This window comes from Coturnix japonica, chromosome 1 (genome assembly GCF_054131305.1).
Source record: "Coturnix japonica strain WE chromosome 1, WE-NBRP24, whole genome shotgun sequence".
Taxonomy (NCBI): Eukaryota; Metazoa; Chordata; class Aves; order Galliformes; family Phasianidae; genus Coturnix; species Coturnix japonica.
Genome location: NC_140663.1, coordinates 175406200 through 175428903, shown reverse-complemented (window position 1 = coordinate 175428903; position 22704 = coordinate 175406200). Strand labels below are relative to the sequence as shown.

General features: G+C 41.4%; 1 protein-coding gene across 15 annotated transcripts in view; it reads right to left on the bottom strand.

Annotated features, from left to right (window-relative positions):
* Positions 1–3585: 3585 nt before the first annotated feature.
* Positions 3586–22704, bottom strand: part of NARS2 (asparaginyl-tRNA synthetase 2, mitochondrial) — a 49037-nt gene continuing 29918 nt past the window's right edge. For 3 of the 15 annotated variants that reach the window (XM_085509587.1, XM_015852450.3, XM_085509646.1), the window contains 7 exons: positions 16179–16277; positions 15724–15761; positions 14264–14330; positions 12668–12817; positions 11854–11951; positions 9814–9840; positions 3586–4387 (listed from right to left, as the gene is read on the bottom strand). In XM_085509587.1, coding sequence (XP_085365713.1) covers positions 4243–4387; positions 9814–9840; positions 11854–11951; positions 12668–12817; positions 14264–14330; positions 15724–15761; positions 16179–16277 — 624 coding nt within the window. In that variant the 3' untranslated portion in view covers positions 3586–4242. Of the gene's footprint in view, positions 4388–9217; positions 9736–9813; positions 9841–11853; positions 11952–12667; positions 12818–14263; positions 14331–15723; positions 15762–16178; positions 16278–18998; positions 19087–19457; positions 19786–22704 lie in introns of those variants that run through there. The other 12 variants (XM_085509594.1, XM_015852448.3, XM_085509624.1 and 9 more) reach the window with 7 other exon arrangements.

Sequence of the window (22704 nt, the reverse complement as noted above, 5' to 3'; positions counted from 1 at the left end):
TGGTGCTGCCTTTTATGTGAAAGCATCTTTGCCCAACACCTTATGCAGCAGACATTGAGACGCAGCTGTAGGACAGATAATCACACATTTCACAGCAGCCATAAAACAATGGGAGCCATAATTTCTTTGAACTCTGGGTCAAACTTCTTGTTAGCCAAGCCTGTAAGATCTCATACAGTAAATTATATACGTCTCTTTACCAGCAGGATCATAAAATAAAACTTTACAATCCTTCCGAAGGTCACGGCTCTGCAACAAACTATATGATAAAACAATAAATTCACCCCCGAGACCACCATTTTATGGCTTCCGTAGCTTTGCTTAGATCTGAGGAAACTGGGACTTGGACAGTCTTTATACAAAACGTTACTTCTCCTTTGGACCCATCTCCCCCTAAGCGTGAGACAGAGGCTGAAACAACAGTACTAATGAGCGGCACTGCATTCAGCAGCAAAGTCTCATTTATCTCTATACACACATTTAATGGGAACAATGACCAAAGTGTTTCTTGGCAAATTAGTCCCCTTCTTCCCTTTAAGAAAAACACAACTATAAGCTATTTCCAAAACAATCAATATTAGCCCAGCAAACAAAACTGTCTGTTACATTTCCCATCAAACTCCTGGCATTTCCTCAAGGGATGCTCTATAATTTAGAGCTGCTACCGAATAAACTGGAAAGAGGACTGCTGAGCTGAGCACCTTGGTGTTTCTCCCTTGTGTCTCAGGGCTTCAGTGCAGGTAAACCCAATTCAATTGCATAGAAACCCTGTGCCAGTCTGCTGACTGAACATTTGGCCCAGGGATGGACATCAAAAAAGACTTACCCAAAGGATGCTAGCGTAGACCGTGATGGTTACCTGGCCTTGAGGGCTGACTGCTTTATAGCACTGAAAATAACCCAGTATGAGCTATTGCGCTGCATGTCCTGCTAAGAGATGGCTCCTGCGTGCAAAGAATAACAGCTTTTTGTTTGAAGAAGTTTTTATCTGGCTTCAGCTCTTGCCAGAGTGCAGATTCTAAGTGAAGATGAAGCAAGGAAATGGCTTAAATCTAAAAAACACTGTTTCCCTGCCTGCATCTCCAAGAGGAATGACCTTCCCTATCCTCCTGATTAACTTCTGTTTCATTCTGGGAGAGAAGACTCGAAGGAAATACATGACATTCCACATGGAAATCCCAGAGAAAACATGCTGCATTCCTTAGACAATGTTTTTTTATACGTAACTCGAGGTGAACAATGCGAGACTACGAGGGAATGAGTGGCTGCCACCCTTGCTGGTTATCCATTTAACAAGCTTCTTGCAAGAACACCTGTTGGGGTCTTAAGGCTAAAAAGTGTCATCACATGCAGGTCTTCCCCTCTAGGCAAAATGATGCACGTTATTGGCTGCTTCCAAGCCTGCACAACCCTTTTTTTCCCCTCTTTTTTCAGTCTGAGCATTCACCTGGTTATTTCTGGTGGGAACAACCCAGCTCTCCTGCCCATTCTGCTGGACTGGGGAGCCTTTTGCAATGAGGTTTTTGATCCAAGGGCAATGCTTATCAGGTCAGCCCTGCCCTCCAGATCTGCCAACTCACCGAGAGCCTTGAATCAAACAGAATCACATGCACACGACCAGGGAAGCTGCTCCTCTTGGACACGTAGCTGGAATCATAAGAATCACCATCCACAGGTCACTCTTGTTTCACTTTTCTTCAACTTCTGCCTTTCTGCAAGGGCTACAACCAGGAAAACAAAACAGAAAACAAAACCACCTGACATTGCTTCGAATTCCTACCTATCACCAGAGTGAAAGGTTCAACCTTGATCTGTTCTGCAACAATCGCTTTCAAGACAAAGAATGAAGGGTGGATCGTATCAGTCTTCAGTTCTTGCAAGCTGTCAGCTCATGTAAGGCCTCAACAACCACCCTGCAAGCCTGTTTAAAGCTCTCCTTCCATCCTTGCCCTGACTTGTGAATCATCCCCCATCATCTTCTGACTTGCTGTCACCTTCCATTGTCTTCTTTTCTACACCTTGTTTTTCACCTGTCGCTTGTTAGCCCCACCCTGCCCATCAGACCTGGCATTCTGCAGTCTGATCACCCACCTCCTTGCTGACAACAGCCTGCTGATGCCAAAATCAACACTGCCACCCTGCATATACTGTGGGGACAAATGCTGAGTGGACAGGAGGTGGTTTTACCACTCCTCTGCTTTTTGGCAGCATGTGAGCTTTTGGTTCAGACTCGTTTATTACAACAGTGACAGACTCGAGGACTAAAGATCTCAATGAGCACGCTTGCTGACTGGATGGTATTTAGGAACATTGTACGGACAGGGCTATTGGCAGTTGCACTCTCTCTCTTTCTGCTTAAAGTGTTCCAGCAATGGCATTTAAGATAACTCATTAAAAGAGTTCAAATGCATGAAGATAGGGCGTCCTATGTAGGAAGTGGTGGCTTCAAAGGGAAGGTAGGTGCTGGAACCCATTCATGGAACCACAATTAACAACTCTAAGGATTCTATGATGATTCTGTGAACTCAGGCAGTACCAGGAGATACAAACCAGCAAGTGTGCAGTCAAAACCTGCCTAACCAGAAAGAAATATAACAACAATCTTGATATGCAGGAGATGTCCCAGTGCATGCACCAAGCACCCCAAAGCAATGACCTGGTGGTGTATGACCATGATACCTAAGAGCTCCAGCCACAAACCAAACCAAAATGTGGCAGGTGCCACATAACATAAACATGTATTTCTAGATACTGCATTATAGAGCTCTACTACAGAGAAAACATGCCTGCAACGTTACCAGTGCAATGCTATTTGATGACTATTTTTCAATCTCTTTCATTTACTTGGAAAGAAAAGTCTTCAGGGCTGTTCTGCAGCCACTTCACGTTCTATGTGCCAATTTACATGGGGTTCATTAGCAATAAGGTTGTTACCTTGCTTTTTCTCTTTGTATAAATTGTTTTTACTGCAGACATCTTGGGCTCCAGCGTAGTAAGCACTACGTAAATGACAATTTGTTGGATTGTGATAATTTAGAAGGGGGATGCTGGAAATCCTCAGTTCAAGTCCCAAATAAACCACTGGTTTCCAATTGCCTTGGGCAAGTCACTTGATCTGCCCTTAATCCTGTTTTCAAAACAGAAATGAATATTTCTTTACCTGGCAGGGAGGCTGAGAGCACAGACCCATTAAAGACTGCATGGAGTTCAGATCCTACAACGATAAGCAATTACTTAATACACATGCAATGGCTGGCAGTGGGTGGTGGTTGTTTCAAAATACACACAAAACTGTTTGGGCCAGATGAACACATCACATATTTATATTTTTTCCAACAACAACATGAAAAAGCAAAGAAACAACAACAAACACCAGAAAACTGCATGTTGGCTTCAGAGACATGGATGTAACTGAACATTTCTGCCACGAAAACGTGATTGCTTGGGCACATAGAACAGGTATCTCCTGCAGAAGTTGGGTAACTAATCTGTGTATATGCAGAAAGAAACATCTATTAGAGACCGGAGGAAACGCTACGATGCCGAGTGCCATGGTTTTATAACAACATAAGGAACCATGAAGAGTTACAAAACAACCCAGTGTACATCTTTATTGGTGATTCACAAAATCAAACATCATTCACCTAATTCACTCCAGCAGTCCCAGGATGACATTTCTCCTTGCTAGGTTTGGCTGATTTTTTCCAACGTAAACAATATTTGCTTTTAAGTTAGGGTGGGGAGAGCCACGCTTTATACAGCTGTCATTTCGTAAGAGCAAATACATCACAGCAGTGACAATACTGCAATTTTACAATACCCAACCTTCAAAGCACCGTCCAGGCATTTAATTAAAGCCTACTAAAGCCTCACAGCAGCCCCGGCTCTCAGTCCATTTCAGGTCACACCTCCTTATTAATATTTCACATCAAACCCCCACTACCTCCCAACAATACTTACTCAGGACTCCCATTGTTTGTGCTCATGGGAATCTTAACTCTTTGGTTAAATGGGATTTATTAATGCTCCTGAAATGCATCAAAGACATGAACTGCTATCAAATTAACTGCAAGCATGCTTCCATTATCTCACAAGAACATATATTACTTTCAATAAGGCAGTATTAAATTTACTGAGAGTTTGACCAGTACAAAGTTTCTCTCAATTTTCCTATAAAATGCACACAGTCATATGCTAATATTATATACACAAGGTCACACCGGCAGTTTTCACACTGCTGAGCTACAGCAGACAGGAGTGAGGAAACCTGGGGAAAGGAATAACATCTTTGATATTGTCAACACCCAGGATGTACTGCAGGTAGCGTTCAAACCCCATCCCGAAGCCTCCATGAGGAACAGAGCCAAATTTTCGCAGGTCTAGGTACCTGTAATTTAAACAGACAGTTACATTTTGCAGCACATTTATGCTGATGTAATTAGAGACAGCTTTTTATCTAGTGTTTTGCTTTCCATCTTAATTACTTCCCTTTGACCCTAAACATTGTGGATTCCTGCCAACGCAGCCAGCATTAAAGAGGGGCATGAAGGGGTGGGGCTCCTTGACAGGCAGAACTGTATTAGCAAGAAGCCTCAGGTGCAAATGTAAACCAGCAGAACTGTGCCTTGCCAATATGCTACAGCCTGTTTTGTTTAGGAGCAAGAACTCATTTGGGTAGAAAGAACAGCTTTAACATCATAGCACTACTTGTACTGAGAGCACCTAAGTTTTTAACTATATCCCTAATAGAGGCACAAGCCCAGGTTCCTACAGCAGCACAAAACTTTTCCACTATCAGAGTCCCCTGCTTGGGTTTGTTCAGCTCTTGCCAGGCTGAAATCTGCCCTACAATAAATATTCATCTTTTGTCCAGTCATCTTTTCAACAGGCCGAGTTGTTTCATTTCCAGTAATTCCTTAAGAAGCCAATTTCTTGGCTCAAATACATCTTCATGTCTGCTGAAGATTCCTTCTGAGTTTGGGTAATTATAATGGCTTTTTGTCACCTTCTGCCCCTCCACCCCCAAATAATAGTCTGATTTATTCACTCCCACAGCAAGTCAGCAAAAAAAACCCTGTACATATCTTCTCCAAAAGTGAAATCTGCAACAAGACATTGCAGTTTGGAGAGCAGTACCTGCTGTGCACAGAAAATACAGCCCCCTAGTTTGGAAGCAGCCATTCCAACTATGTGGGTGTCTATAACATTAAAATGGCTCAGTTCCCCCTTTCTCCTCCTGACTCCATCTGATGTGACATGCAAGAACTATGCTATACACTGTCATCAAGTTATGCTTTAATAGGAGTGAAAATCAGCTCAGTGGGTCTGCTCTTTCATGGGGCTGCTTTTGAGCCTTATGAGGCCACAAAGTCACTATGTATGAATGCACTGCGAAGGGACTGCATGACTGCACATCTACTACATGCTTATCATCCTCATGTAGGAGTGTTTCATCAGCTCAGTTTACAAAAAGCAACTACACTTAAATATATATATAAGCATAATTCTGTATTTGTATTGAAGTGCATATAAATATCAGTTCATATAAACACACATCTTGAATTATACACTTGTTCGCAGTTTGACAGTATGCCTTTTGTACCATAGAATATCACTTTTCTTCTTGCAGTTCATTAACAATAGTTGAAATCTGCGAAGCCACTCATTACAACAGTTTTGGTTTTATTCTTTTTTTTTCCCCCTCAAGAGCTTTTCTTCCTCCACTCTGCCTGAGAAGTAAAATCAAAAGCAGAACTTCTTACCTCTTCCTGGCACTGAGTTTCCTCTACATACTAGGAACTGCCTCCAGGAAACTCTGCTTAGCAGCTTTGCAAACAAGATGACGAGCAAATCTAATGCTGAGGGTGGTGACTTGTAAAATATAAAGAGCCTCCTAAATCAGAGGGATGTGTGTGATATGGGTGCTGCCCATGGCAGGTCAACCTGTACCAACTCAGCAGTTCTAAAATGAACTGGTAAACCAGCTGGTGGCAACTCTAGCCAACAACTAGGAGTTGAAGGAATAGCACAGATATTGCAGGTGATGTCAGCGAGTACATCTCAGCCTGTGCAAAGACAGCTGTGTCTAGCACCTTCATTACCTTTTGGTGGCAACACACTTTATGAAGTCATCATAAAGATTAAATAACTCTGCTCCTTCCAGATGAACAATAATAATAAATTCTACCCTTGCTTATCCAGGGCTTTCATCTATAGATCTCAGAGCACTTCGAGAAGCCATTCTGGCAAAAGAACCAAAACAAAGTCCATTAAAGTTAATAGAAAAAGTCCATTGAATTAAATGTGCTGAGGATCAAGCCTGTGCATCCTTCCTGATGACTGCGCTTAGAAAAAAGTGAAGGAATTGAGAAATTTTCTGTTCTTCTCATATGAAAGAATGAATAACTGCCTGCAGATTAACAGAAAGATCCCTTTAGGCTGGAAAATGTTTCCTGAGGTTTCCTTCATTCAATAATCTCCACGTGTTGTATGTTTCTCAACTCAGAAAACACTCACAAACTAATCTAGTAGCTATTTCTCCCAGCAGCTTGTACTTAAGGGGATGGCTGAGACCTCCATTGGCAACTGAGGGAATGTGGAACATTATTCCAATGGGGGTTTCCATGACCCCCGCTATCTTCACTGTTCCATGTTCTGGACTTGGAGGACTGGTAGTTCTGAGATTTGAATCTTACTAAAATATGTACTGCAACAACATCCCCTGGCAGTGAATTCCATGAGCTTGTTACGTGCCAAGTTAGAAAAGCATTTCCTTTCATCCCTTTAAACACCTATATCCTTTTGTCACCATCACAAAATCCTGTGATGCACGGCAAGGCACTATGAAGATCAGTGCATTCTTAGTGATCATTTGTAAAGCAGAACGTATGCTTTTCAGTCTCCTTTCAAAACAAATATAATCTTGATCTTTCATACAACCACCTTGCAATACTGAAGCCTCTGCTGCCAGTCAGACAAAAGTAAGGCTAGGGAGAACAAAGCCACTGTCGTCCCCAGAGCTGAATACTTTAGTGGAAGAAAAGAAATACACTAAGGAAAAAAATATGGGCAACAAAAACTAGCAGTGAAATGAGTTAGCATATGAAGAATCGTTTTCATTGAGTGTTTTAGGAAATAAACGTTCAAGTACCACTAATGAGGCACTGGAATTAGCTACCCAAAGATGTGGTGAATGCCCCATACCTGGAGACGTTCAAGGTCAGTCTGTAACAGGCTCTATGGAAACCAGCTGAGCTGTAGTAAGTGTCCATGTTCTCTGCAGGGGAGTTGGTCTAGATGACCTTTAATGGTCCCTTCCAACTCAAACAACTCTGCAATTCTAGGTTCTGATGCTGAGTAAAATGCTATCTTTGATATCATGCAAAGTCTGCTTTGCTACAGTGTTTTGGTAATCCACAAAAGAAGGCATTCAGAGGGGTCAGTGGAAACCACTGATATGAGCTGGATTTACAGTCCATTCGTAACACAATGTATTCAGTACCCCATGGTCACTGAATTCACAGTCTCTGTCCTCTGGAGCTAACAGCCAACACTGGCAGAGAACAGCAGGAAAGAGGCACAAAGGCAGCAAGTGACTTCCCAGAGTAAACTCTGATCTCTTGACTTTCCCACCTCAGTTTCATAGATCTCTCTCAGTCTAGCCAAAATCAGCATCTACAGCACTGAATTCTGTCTGCAATTCATAGGAAGGCGTGTGAAAATAAGATAAAATTACTCCAAAGCCAAGCCAAGTATTTCCCCACCTCTTTCTATTTATGGAAAGAAACCTACACAACAAGAAAGCTGTACTGAACTGAAGAAGACTGAGAGGAGTTTGGCCATATTCCTTTATCTACACATAGTTGGTTGCCTCTTTGACCAATGACTCCTCTGCAAGTAAATCTTCAAGCCATTCCAGAAATAGTGTGTCCCAAAACATCCTCATGCTTAGAGGGAGAAGAAAACAATTAGAAGCAGAGATACGGCATTATCTAAGGGATTTCAAAAAGGACAACATCTTATATAGCTGTCCATACAAAAGTTAGCAAATATATTTCATAAGAAATGACTCAGCTGTTCTCCAAAGAGTTTGTGTGCCAGCTTTGGAGCCTAAATTCAATCATTAAAATGGAGGAGATTAATTTCAGTCTCTCTTGCCACCTCCTCTGAGAAGGATGCTGGCAACCCATCTACCTCTTTACTGGCAGAATCTGGACTGGATTCCAGAAGTAACCTGGGATATTCCAATATGGGATAATCCAAACCTTCCTAGTACATCAAGTCCTGTTATGGCAGGGGGCAAAACCAGTTTCAGTCTCCTATGAGAAACTACATCACTGTCGATGGAATGGAGAAAGGGAAGAAAAAGGTCTCCCAAATGAGATTACAGGAAGCTACATATTACATGAAACTGAAAATGGGTGATGGACAATGTCTCTTGTGCGGAGCATAAGGCAGGGCTGAGCTATTTTAGCAATGCTGGAAGGCTCCCTGCTAGTGAGCAACAGACTTCCTAAGGCTATATCACAACATCTAACCATACACCTGATCAGCCTTCGTCACTAACCCTTTCCTCTCCAGAAGACCCAATATTTAATTATTTATGCATATAAGAGTTGCTGACAATGCTCACCTTGAATATCAGGTGCTGCTCAGTTAGGACAAAAAACAACCATTGCAAGTACCACATGGGATCCTGGGATTCCTCTGAGTATCTCACATAAGCTTCAAAGGGACAACTAAATACAGTAGGCTAAAAGGATTCAGCTTGACTGTTACTCCCTTACACAGGCTGCTTGGTCTATAACATACACCGGGCATGTTTACAGCTTCCTACCAGCAGCTTCACCTGGGAACACAGACAGTTAAATATTTTTAAATAATATATTTTTAGACTATACCTGTCTACAAATATTTCCTATAAACAGAAAGCACAGGCTCAGAGAAATTACGGAAAGAAATCCAGACCCTCTGCTCTGGGTTAGATGAGGTGATACAGTGCATTCTGACCCACAAATGCAAATAATAAAGGAAGACATTTCATTCACCTTGTTTGCAAATGGATCATGTAAAGGACTGCCAGGCACTGGGCTGTTTCAAAGTGAATTCATACTTGAGAAGAGAGGAGTGTAAGAATCCTGCATTACTACTGCGTTTTTCAAGGCAGCCTCCCTAATGGCCAATCCAAATACTAAAGAGCATTTGAATACACTCTTCTAAATATAAAATTCTCTGCACTATCAACCTCTCAGTAGCTTTGACAAAGCACACACCAAGAAACACTTGTCAAGAGAAGCACTAAAGTCTTGTCATTTTAATGGGCTAAGCTGTTAATTCAAAGGTTGTTCTGTCTCCTTAGCAGGACAGTTTTAATTGCTTCAATAGCTTTGTTAGGGAAGATTTTTCAAACCAGTTGCTCTGTCAATTGCAAAGGGAGTCATTCACAGAGCTGTTAAAGGTCACAAATTGCTTGTGGTTCTGCAACCTGTTTATCTCATGCGAAGGTGGCCAGAATCTGTTCAATTTGGAACACGATTTGATGACTTAGTATCACTGATGAGTTGTAAATTAATCCACTTCATGCAGTCCTGAAAGGAATGACCTGTGCTGTCCGTGGACAAATTGGGAAGATAAAGTAAGTGGCACTAGATTAACTCTGTTGAAATGAACTGGCTGTTCCATTGAGACTGGCAGTGATGGCCATGCAACTGGGCCAAGAAATGTCCCCCTCAAGAACTGTACAAAAAAATGAAACAGTTGTTTAATAAGCCTCAGGAAAAGAAATACTGCTTGCAAAATAAGAAACAGTCTTACCACTGGTAGGCATCTGTGAGTCCTAATCTGTGGAACAAGAAGAAAAAAAACTCATTAATAAAGGAACACAGATCTGCACAAGCAGCCCTTGCGTGGAAAACAATGTTATGAGGAATGGGAGGGTCTTAGAACTAAACTGAGTTGAAAAAGGAAAGGCAGGGAATAAAGGGAAGACATGATCAATGGCTGTCAGCTCTGGCACTTGGTAGAGAATCTCAAACGTGCTTCTTAAAATACAAAGTTTGTTTTGTAAGCACACAGCTCCATGCAAAGACTTGTGCAAATTCTTCTTAACTCCATGGAAATAAGAAAAACCTTTCAAAATAGGCCCAAATATTAAACTTACAACACACAGCAATCTCACTTATGAATGAGGCAAAATCTCCCCATATGTGTGGCTTCTTAGTTCACAAAAACCACTAAATAGCCACGGATTTAATAACACGTTCAACTATTAAATAAAAGTAGCTTATGTAAAGCAATTTACTAAAGACATCTTTTCCTAATTGCCACCAGTAGATTCTCCACCCTTCTTCAAACCCAGCAGAAACAGAACAAAGTTGATTTTTTTTCTTCTCATTTCTCTCAACATAAACAAAAATTTTTGTAGGCAAAATGAGACCATTTCTCTGATCTCCAGTGCACCACAGCAATCCATGACCAGAACTTTTAGATTTACTGTAAAGAATGTGCATAAGGAGACAAGAATCCAGTTATCTCTTCTGGGTTGTGCTGGGGCTGCAGGAAGTAGAATTTAAAGGCATTAACAAAATATTTTGGTTCAGCAGATCAGATCCTGAGCACTCAAAACAGAGAAACACGTGGTGTTATTTGTCCAGTTCATCTTAAGTGCAGAGCTATAGTCTGAGGTCACTGAAGATACAACATTCGTAGCTCAAAACACTTCCTGTGACCTTCCTGTCAAACAAAAAAGTCCGGCTGTGACCTTTACTGAGATCCCCACACCTGGAAGGCTGTGAACTCTGGATTCTATGGATAGAAATTTCAAGTGCACTTTGCTTCAGCTGAAGCATGGTTCTGTCACGACAGTTCACAGTGAGAGTTAACAGCAAGCACAGCAAAGTCTTGCAGGGTGCGACACCATCCTACACCACAAACTGTGAACCAATCTTGTAGTGATTTTAATTGCCCTATCTTTTTTCATTATGCTGAAATGGATTTTGCATTTCTCCACTGATTAGATACATCTCCGTGACCAATTGGCTGATTTAAGTGATAAATTCATTCCCAGGGTACAAATTACGTTACTCTGGGATTAATTCTCCTCCACAACTGCTTTGTAACAAGTGTACAAATAGTAAAAATGGACTCAGATGAGTTATGAAAAGTTATTTTGAAAATTCAGACTGGATCCACGGAGTAATTATATGGAGATTTACCCCATCTCTAAAGTCAATTATTGTTAATGAAGTAACAGCTTTGATATTCTGACACTGAATTTAGCCTAAAATTACTCTAAGCCTCATGAGTCAGAACAACACAGTAGGGAAAGACTGCCAAAGAGCCCATATGACTTCAGTACAAGGCTCAGCCCTTTCCAATGAAGCATTCCATAAAGCTCTTAGCAAAGAAATTCTATGAAATTCTATTCTATGAAATACACTGAAGTCAACCCTACCACAGCTAAGCAAAGCTTCCCAGCTGCAGTTCCTCAGTTGCACAACACAGTAACAAAAGCTCTGGCCACACAACTTCCACCTTCACAATCAACTCTCAGACACAAAAGCTGTGAAGGAAGAGCTCAAGGATGAAGTGCCTTGAGGAGAATCTGTATCAGACAGTCCATACAGAGTGGAGAGTGGAGAAATGCAGTGAGCAGAAGCAGAGTGGCACCTCATATGCCTACAGCAGAAGCACAGGACCTCCTTCACTGGTTATCAATTGCTTACTCAGATAAATGTGTATCAAAAGACAAAAAACAAACAGTTGCCCTTCCAGTCCTGCCTTGTCTACCAGTGAGGGCTGCCTGAACACACTTGTGGCCAGGCTGGTCTCCTGGCACCCGCAGGTTTTCCATACCTCTGTAAGCGTGATTCCAGGAAGGGCAGTCGCTCCTCTCTCAGGCTGCCTCCACACAACTCCCCTATTCCCGGTACTAGAAGATCAACAGCTGCAACCTGAAAAAGGAGAAAACTAACGTAAGTTAGGCCATACAGTCTATAACAGAAATACAGCAGGCAGTATTGAAGTGCATTAGGAACAGTGTTATCATCCATGCTGTTAAGTTTGGGTTGATTTTCTTCCCTGTTTTGCTCTGTAGGGTTACTTTTGCACAGCTCAACAGATATGAAAATTAAAGCAAGTGAAGCAAGGGCAATACATGGCAGCAGAAGTCACTCTTTTAATAGAAGCACTGATCCAGACTGGTCTCGGTTTAATTGGAAAAATCAAAGCAAAAGACTTGTGGAAAAAGAGTTATTTCTGGTGTCCATCTGCTATTTGAGATACATGGTAGATGTGGATGACTGGGGAATCATGGGCTTCCTGAACCCATACAATTCTAGGCACTTAACTAGCAGTACAAATGCATACCTGGAAAAGAAAAACTATGGCAAATATGCCTTAAAGGATTTAAACAAAATCTTCATGCTGCCTATCTCCTGTATCTTCCTCCTGTTACTCCTGCTCTGGGATTTCTTCTGCAACAGAAAGAAGACTGGGCAGGATTACCCACATGCTAGCCAAGCCTTACCCTGGCCTTCAAGACTAGAGGCCCAGCAGAAAGCCATTTTTGAGCTGGATTCAATGTGATCATTATGAGTCCCCTCCAACTTGGGACGTTCTATGATTCTATTCACTTTTAAACTAAGACGCATGCCATGAAAAGTGTGACCTGTGGACTCACTGTTTGTTGAGGTCCATCTTCATTGTTCCGCATGTAGAAAGGTTTGAGGTCATAGGGGTAGTTAATCACAAATACAGGAACTTCGCCACAGTGCTTCACCAAGTACTTCTCATGCTCTGTTTGGAGGTCACAGCCCCACTGTAAAGAGAAGAAAAGCGACCTAGTATCTTGCTTTTGTGTACGTCACCTGCAGCAAGGCACTAAGCAAAAGTCCTGCATAGAGAGGCGCACTTTTGACTAACAAAAAAACATGAATATTAACTTCTGAGTTCACACAACCTACTGGGAAAATATGCTAAGTACACAGAGTTCCACAGGTTTTAGGGCAGAGCAAAGTAATGAAAATAACATGGCTTAACTTCCATGGAACAGCGCCCGATCATCCTTGCATCAAGCCCAAACATCTGATATCAAAACAGAAACAATACAAAACCAGAACAAACCAACCCCTTGAAGCTCTCTCCACGTAGCTTCAGGGAAATAGGAACCTATCCAAAATTAGCTTACTCAGCCCAGACTGACTTCAGCATTGCCCCAGTACCTCAAGCATCCCTTCCAACCCAAACCATACTGTCATTTTATTACTTTTGGTGTGAAGAAAGCAGCTTTGCTAGGATGACTGCTCTCTTCCCTGCTGTGTACTGTTACATACCACATTAATTCTCATATGAAAAAAAGCTCAGCATCCTATCAAACAATTCTGTATTGGAAACTTTGGACATTTGCAATGCCTTTTGCTTTTCTTGCTTTCTTCCATGTTATAAATGCTGTGGCTTTTGACTAGAGATCTCCAGACGACCACTGGTTGTGCAAAGAATACAGAGGAAATGGAAAAGATGGAGGGAAATACATCCTGCAGGCTCTCCTCATCTGAAAATACACTGAGTTTGCTGTTTCAGATTTAGATAGTACAGATTTGACTGAGATGGTTCCTTTCAAATCTCTGTTCTTAAGCAGTCAGCTGATAAATCTCCTTTGCATCAGAAAAACAGTAATGATTTGTGGAACAGCACTGCTAGCATGATTTGCAGCTATATTCACAAACAGGATTTAAGGTTTGACACCCACTTGTTCACAAAGATCAGACAGCTACCCAACCAGCTATGAAGATATCTTCAGGCAGAGGGTTATTTTCCTTAAAATAGCAAAGTGAGGTTAAGACTAATTGGTATACTGGAAATAAGCACAACCAAAGACTCTCAACACTTCTATATACATTCGAAATTGGGCAAAATACAGTTTTCATTAAGTCATAATCTAACACTGTTTGCAATACTACTATGTGATTCTCTTTCCCAGCTATATCCTTTGGAAAGGGATTCCCTTTACCTACATGTACATTACATGGTATTCTGATGTGGTTTTGACTTATCAACCCTTGTAAAACTTTTAGTGCTACCTAAATATAATTCCTTTCTTTGAAGACCATTGAAATAAGCTTCTTAAGATGACTGCTAATGAAACTAGAACACACTTAGCACTGCTTGCAGACAGTAAAGAGGGAAAGGTCACTGAGACCTCAAGTGTTCAGACTGGCTGTGTGCACCAATGGGTACAGGGAAAGACATCCAGGCAACCACCTACCTCTGGCTTAAAAGTGAAAGTCTGAGAAGCCTGTTTCAGAATTTCCACCGCTTCATTGTAGGAAATTCTGCAAGAGGAAAAAAAAAAAAAAAGTATTTGAGATAACTGTGTAAGGAATAACAAGTAAATGTTCTGGCCAAGTGCTGCACTGGAAAATTAACGAGGCATTTCCCCAGGACCGTGCCAACCTGTTGTGTGATGTCAGACTTCCCAGTAACGCTGCTTGGAATAGAAACCAAAAACTTACATTTCATATGGCAAGAACCCTATGTTTTCCTGTGCTTCAACTGCATGCAAAGTGAAAATGCTGAGCTCTCAAAACACTTCTGCATTGCTGCAATATTGCGTTTCAGTCAGAAGAGAGTTTTGTACTAAACTGACCTTATACAAATTTGAGGGTTTTTTTTATGCCTTCACTGGCATAGATCCATCACAGCTCCATTGTTCCAGTATTAAGGAAAAATAACAGCCCAGGACTTGCACCTCGAGTGTTTTCATTTCAATTTGCAAATATCACAATACTTATTTGCAGCAATGTTTCTCTACTCCTATAACAGTTCTGAAATCAGACTTCCCACTAATTTTCACCAGAACTGACAAAATAATGGTAATGCTAACAGAAAAAAAAAGTGCAGTTAAAGTTGCTGCAAGTCTGGTAGCTGGAAATCAAGACTCAGTGGAAGATATTTTTGCTGACAGGTTTTCCACATACCAAGCAAAATGCTGTAGACAGAAAGGATAACTTGCTCACAATAATTTTTTCTCTCTGTATCATTATCCAAACCCAACTATAAACCAGAATCCCTAAAGAGCATGAGCTCTTCACATCCAACTACAAGGATTTAGTAACACATGGAAGGCCTCTGGAAAAATTACATCAAGAATGTATTGTTCTATATGTTTGGGCATAGTGAGGTACAGGTTTAACCCACATTACTGGGATGTGTAAGCTAAGAAAGGTCCTAGATCTGCCAGTAGTGGAAGAGAGAGGAAGAACTGGAGAGAGAGATGGGCTGACTCAATTTCTTTTTCCATGGGAGAAGCTGGAAGTAACTCTGTCCTCCTGGGAATATTAGTTAAAGGTACAAAGAGAGAAGGATCAAAATGGGGAGATTCACTTCACAGAAGCCCTCTGTGGTGTCTGCACAAATAAGATGCACAAGGAGCATCTTTCATGATCTTGATGTAAAAAGAAGCTGAGCTGCTTAATAGGAAAACCAGTGCTGGGCTGAGCAATTCTGCAATGCTCTGTGGGATAAAGGGAGAGCACCACTATCTATAGAGTCCCAGTTCATCGCAAGGGAGTTGGATTGGACATCATATTAATTCAGAAGGTATTGAGTTAGGGGAAAAAGAAAAGACATACAAAACAGGAATCCTTTTCCCAAAAGACATACAAAACAGGAATCCTTTTCCCAAAAGCCCTCCTCCAGATTATTTTGAAATTAAAGTGTACTCACGTTACAAATTTGTTCTTCAGCATTTGTTCCAACCTGCCCTTGTTCAAAACAAGAAAAACAAAACGGTAAAGCTACTCCTAAGGGTTCACAGGTCCAGAGTAAAGAAAGAAAAGTTCTCCCCCACCTCCCTCCAAGATCCCATTTGTAGATCTGTGTTGTGCTCTAAATATATGTCAAAATCTACTTCAAGTCACTCAGTACTAAAAAGGAGCCTAACTTTTGAGCTGAGGATTCAGATGTCACAAGCTGATATGACAGCTACAGCTGTACCACAAATGCCAACACCAACAGAAAGCTTTGAGTTCTCTCTGTGTTGATCTGAAAAATAACTTAAGCTCAGGCCAATTCCATGGCTTTTCACGATTTATTAACAGTAGAACACAGTAAAAAGAAAATCAAGCCTCCCTATTGTCAAGAGCCTCCCAAATGCAGCTCTTTCCTGTCACATTTATTACCTTCTGTGCAGGAGCTACGTATTTATGAAAAAGCTCAACATCACGAGGGCATCTGGAGAACACAGTGCTTGTTGCTGTCTTGAAAAGGTGTTCCATAACCTAACAGAGAAAACAGAAGTGCATGGAAAATTAACACTGCTTAGACGTCCCAGACTATAAATAAAACACAGTACACATCAACCAAAGGGTACAAAAGGAGCTTCTGTACTTTTGCATGGTCAGACTGCATGAGAGAGTACCAGCTTGCTAATGCTGCTAATTAGCAGGCTTGCTCACCGGTTGAAGTGGATTAGAACCTGCTTTTCTTCTACAGGTTTTGGGTCTCAGTGTCTGCTGATGGCCTTAGCATCTTCAGACAAGTATTTCCAGTGAAAAAAAAACACACCTCAAATATTCAAGGAGCAGCCCAGGTCAACCACAAATGAACACAATACAACCATCTGTGGTAACTGGTCTCAGATAAATCACTAGTGAGATGCCTTTCCTGTAATGAGCAACTCTGTCCTTCTGCTTTACTGTCACAACAGACAGAACTAAAGGAGAAGAGAATAAATCCACACTGTGTAGAGCCAGACTATTCAACCAATTCCAGTTAGAGAGACCCTGCACAGTAACTCAAAGAGAACATGCTTAGAGATGAGCATTGAGTTAAAGCTGAGGACACATCAATGCAGAGATGCCTGAGAAACAAAAAAGAGACCTTCTTTAATTCCCCTAAACTACTGTGGATTAGCTAAACAACACTGGCATCCTGTTTGGATATACTTACCCATTGAAAAGGGCTTCACTTATGTAGAAATTAAATGAAATAAATGCCATTTTGCTTCTCAACAAAAAAAGCTCCCACACTGTCTGTCAGTGCATTTTGCTGCTGTAAGACTCATTTTCATGCTTGGTTAAGCAGAGCAGTCTATCCAGAACACTTGCTGTCATGCTGGCCAGTAGGAGTTCCCATAACTACTTGTAGCCCCCATGCCTGCGCAAAGCAGGGATACCTGTGGAGAACTGACACTCCCAACTCTTCTTCAGAATCACTTTCCTTATTCTCATCTTTGTAAGCAATGCAGCAATGTAGCTGGGCTGCATTTCATCAGCCTGGGTTAAGACCAAGGTTTTTGTTGCAACAAAAAGCACTTTTGAAAGCCCTGGCACATCTCTGTGTTTTCTGTAAGCATAACAACTTGTTTCATTAACTGCAGAGCTGACAAAGGCAAAAAAATCCACCAATGATATCTAGATCAACAGTGGGCTCTCAACACTGCTAAGCCCAGGGGAGGCACACTGTGAAAAGATGAACCTTACTGTCAGCAAGTCTGAGGAAGAAGCAAGTCGCTGCCCCATAAGGAACCTGATACAGGGCAAGAGGAACTAAACTCAAGAAGAAGAAGCCTGGCTACTGATATAGCTAAGATTAGCTTTTTAAGCATCTTGTTCAGACTTTCATGTTTGATCACCCATTCTAAACTGCTTAAAACACAGACTGATGAGCAGCCTCTGCACCCCACCTGCCAAGAGAAGCTTGTATAACAGCCCATCTTCACTCCTTCAGAGCCTTCATAGTCCTGCATCAATCAGAGCCCCATGCTAAAAAAGGAAGATCCAAATTAAGGCACAGCATTATCATATGCAGATAAACAATTTTACCCCTACTAGTACTCAAACGCAGAGGAAATGAAAAGCCAGCATTCCTGCTGCTGAGTGGCAAATAACCAAACAGGCAGCTTTGAACTTTCTTCAAAGTAGCTAGAAAAAGCCTTATGCAAATGAAATCAGAGAACTTCTTGGCAATTCATCTGGTTTCACCGAGGCAGAGACGAAGGGAATTTTACATTAAGCTTCCTCTTTCTAGAAAATGAAAGTATCATCTGTTTTTAGAAAAGCATCTTGTTTAATTAGTGCTTTTTTTCCCTCGCTCTGCGATAAAGTAACAATTAGGTTCCCACAGCATTCGACATAAGCAGCTTCCTCTTGTGGAAAGAAAAAAAAAGATGTGGGTGGTATGGGAAAAACAATCTGAGAAATATTTCCAGGTTTGAGTGTGAGGTTTTATCCTGGCAAAGAAGACAGACATGTGGGTCACGCATTGGCTTTCTTGCCACTCTTATTTATGCCAAATGTGTACCAGGCATGAACGATGAACAGAAAAAATAAAGGTAAAAAAAAAAAGCTCTCCTACTCAGAAGTTATGGCTTGAAGTAGATAATATAATGAAGGACTAGAAAGCAGGATGTATGAAAAGGGACTGGAGAACCATAGCCACTGGCTTGCTAGTTGAGGGAGCACATGAGCTGGAGCGATAGATCAAGTGATTGTATGTGAATATGTCCTGAAAGAAGCATTTTTGGCTTTTACATGCAAAACACCAGAGGACTCACAGGTGGCCATCTGTCTTAGAGGTGGGACTCTTGATTTCAAAAGCTTGTTAGTTTGCTTGTTTCATAAGGAAAACATAGGAAATATGCTGGTAGAAGTGTAAGCGAGGTAAATTTTTTCCTTTCTCCCACCTCCCCCCACTTATCCTCTTAATTCTCACCTTTCAAAGAAGTTCAGCAGCATCAGTCCTGACCTGTCCTGGTGCTGTTGTGGAACTTAATAACCATCTCTCTGATTCTATTAGGTCGTGCAACCATACACAATAACTACCAGTAGGATTTTTGCTTCCACATTTACCCAGGCCATGAGTACTGATGCAACGCACGTGACAGTGAATGTACATACCAAACATTTATCAACCTGATCATTATCTGTTGCCCTCATGCTTGCTCTCACACACACCACCTGCATGTACATATACACACATACACAGAGCAGACTCACAGCTGATCTTGTGAAGACTCTTCTCTCATCTATACTATGAACAGCTACAGAGCTAAATTTCTACAGGCTGAAGATCACTCTTCCTTGTCACCTGGTGAAGAAAAAGCTGTTGGACCACTGCTTCCCTGGTCATAGAACTTAATTACTAACTGCTGATGGAATCCAGGAAACAGAAAAAGGTTCAGCTATGACAGTTGGATGCCACTTTAGAAAGGAAAACTATAACCCTGTAGATACACCCTCCAATGGGTGCCCCAAATCAGTGCTGCTATTGATTTCATTTTGTGCCTGAATTCCTCTCTATCAAAGGGAGATAACAATGCTCCATGTCACTGGGCTACAGCAATGAATGTTTTGACCAAGTATATAACCAGAGAAAGATGCTAATTCTGCACCCAGAACAGAGCTCAAATACCGTGTTAAATTATATCTTCCATCTTATGCAGTGAGAGACAGCAGTTCTAAGATCCAATTTTATTAACAATTATGCATAGACTTTCCAAAGTGTCCTCAAAAAATAATATTCCTCTTGGCATTTAATATCTTTACAGCCCAAATAATGTTATTTTAGCATGGTTTTGTATGCATGTTTGACACAATTCAATGATGGTGGCATCACGTGAACTCTTTGAGGCTCCCTTCAAAATTCACTTCACTGTTAAGTCAGCAGGAACGAAAAACAGAAACCTACAGACATGATGAACACAGCATTGAAGAGAATGGGAAAAGATGGTAGCAGGCATCCCAGAGCACAGATAAGAATGGAGATCTTGAATTTCCCATTTGGGAACTGGAAGAAAGATGATTCTGGTAAGATCAGATGTTTCAATACAAGCTGGACCTCTCCCACCTTCTAACTTGGCCCTCTCTAACTCACTTTGGAGGAGGAGTGCCTTGGGGCAGTTTGACTCAACCTCTTGACTAGACTCTCTTGGGAAGAGGCCTCAAAGGTCTCTCCATAGAAACACTTGCATACACCCTGTACACTAAATTGTAATAGTACCACCCAACCACTCAGCGTGGCACCAAACACTGAGCACAGTGGGACTTTCCACAAGAAGTATTGTGAAACCAGTGCTACAAGAGTTTAGCTTCTTTGGAGCACTAAAACACATCTTGGCACAAAACAGAAATTTCAGACACTGTGATCAAGGCACTTGAGACTTCATAAGAACTGGGTTGCTAATTTAGGAATAACCGAGCACTGCTCTGTGCAATTACAGTGGGGAGAAAAGGCCCTTTGCTCCCAAGTACATGTGCCTTTGTTATTAAATATTGTTCTTCCTTTTATTTGGTAAAGAGAGCTGCTTTTCTTTTGGAGCAAAGATCTCAAGCCTCATCAGAGAATGGTAAACATGCTAATCTTTGTAGTGAGGCTTTTCTGTACCTTTTAATGGTGTATAAGCAAATACTTGAAGATGTCCCTGAAGAAGCTGAGCATTCCCAGCACAGTAACTTACTGAAGTTATAGTTATTCATTCCAAATCTTGAATGCCAACTTCAAAAATAACTTTTAAACAATCCAGCTATTTATCTAAGGATAAAGCTCAGATGCTAACTCTTGTCAATAGCCCCCAAGGCTTTCAATTGAGCATTCTGCACCAAACGAAGACCTTGCAGATGATGACAAACTGCCCAGTGGGATAACACTGAATTTAGGTCATTTACGTAGGGAAAAAGAAACTTAACTTAGGCTTTAGAGCATCTGTCTTTTCTTTTTTGTTTGTTTTAGTGTGGGTGTTTTTTTTTCTTAAAGAGATTGCCCAATGATCTAAAAATAAACAAAACAGGAACTCCACTTCTGCAAGTGAGAACTTCACTAAAGTAAGCACATGTTGCAATGCAGACTTGTTATGGGGAATGCAAAACCATTACTGCTAGGAGAATTTCTGGGGTAAGAAAGGATGATTCTCATAGACTTTGGGGCAAGAGTTAAAGGAAAGCACAAGCTGAGACTTCCTAAGATGTTTAGCAGCAATAAGAAACAAGCCAAGGGAGGAATTCTTTCTTTTCCTACAAAGCGAAGATCCTACAAGTTCCAGGACCGTTCTCAAATCTAATTATCTGAAGCCTGCAAACTGGCCATATATGCTTCAGAAGACAAGGAATTAGATTTCTCACTGCAACAGTATATGTTCATGCTGTGTTCAAAGGCTTAAACGCCACCTTGCAGAAGAATTGCTTATTGTATGGCAGAATCTGTTAAGGTTTCAATCAGCACCTTATTACCTAGAGAAACTGAAAGGTTGAGGGAACAGGGCTTGTTTAGCTTGGAGAAGAGAAGGTTCTGGGGAAACCTCATTGTGGCCTTCCAGTACTTGAAGGGAGTGCACGAACATGAGGAGATATGACCGTTCACAAGTGAGGATAGAACAAGAGGGAACAGATTTAAACTGAGACAGGGGAGACTTAAGTTAGAGATTAGGAGGAAGTTTTTCAACCAGGGGTTGGTGATACACTGGTACAGGTTGCCCAAGGAGGCTGTGGATGCCCCATCCCTGGAAGCATTCAAGGCCAGGCTGGATGTGGCTCTGGGCAGCCTGGTCTGGTGGCTGGCGACCCTGTACACAGCAAGGGGGTTGAAACTAGATGAGCATTGTGGTCCTTTTCAACCCAGGCCATTCTATGATTCTAAGAAAGGTGGAAACAGACATGTATGTTATGCTCTAAGAGTATGATAAGGCATTAGGAAGAAAAAAAATGTACGGGAAAAGAAAGATTGGGTTCTTATTAATGGAGAAAAGAGATTCCCAGTGGGTCAGTGTGCACAGCCCAGTGCTATTCTGACATACAAGACAAAGCAGCAGCACAGTTCTGTACAGGACAGGACAAACCCACAGAATGGCTTGGGTTGGAAGGACTCTTAATGAACACCCTGTTCCAATCTCTTGCTGTCAGGACAGCTGGTGCTTTCTAAATCAAGCTGTCTTTTAGCACCTCCTAGGGATGGGGCACCCACAGCAAACCGGGCAGCCTGTGCCAGGGCATCACCACTCTCTGTGTAAAGACTTATCCTCCTGACATCTAACCTAAATCTCTCCTCTTTAGTTTAAAACCATTCCCCTTTGTCACTATCAGACCATTTAAAAAGTCAGTCTCCCTGCTTTTAATGAGTTCCCTTAAAGTACTGGATGTCCACAACAAAGTCTCCCTGGAGCCTTCTTCTCTCCAGACTGCAATACAGTTTTGCTGTTAGGCCAGATTGACTCTGAAGACTGCATATGATTCAGGCTGAATAAAACATCACTTGGATGTTATTTCATGCATATATAACCAGGGTCTCAAGCTTTTTTTAGAATATCATTTTTAATATTATATTATTAAGGATATTTTCTCAACAGCCTTCCAAGAAGCTCACCTGCTATATGAGGGCATGTGCCAATATTTGCTGACAAGTCCTACTGAGTACAAAATGGCTCATATGCTGAAAGTAGTAAGATGTATTAGCATCCATCATATGATTAAGAGATCTAACCTGGAATATATAAAGCTAGCTGCCTGTAGGGATTTCAGTCTTTACTAAAGTCTTGGTGAGTAGTGTATGTCAGCTGCTGTTGTTTCCACTTTTAATTTCAATGTAGTTTTCGAGGAACTCTTTTCAAAGAGAATAACAAGGAGCCCACTGTGTAAATACAGCTCAGATTCACTGGAGAGATGCAAAAGGCTTTGAAGAGGAGAGTGCCACTTTCCTTAGCACCAGTCACATGCA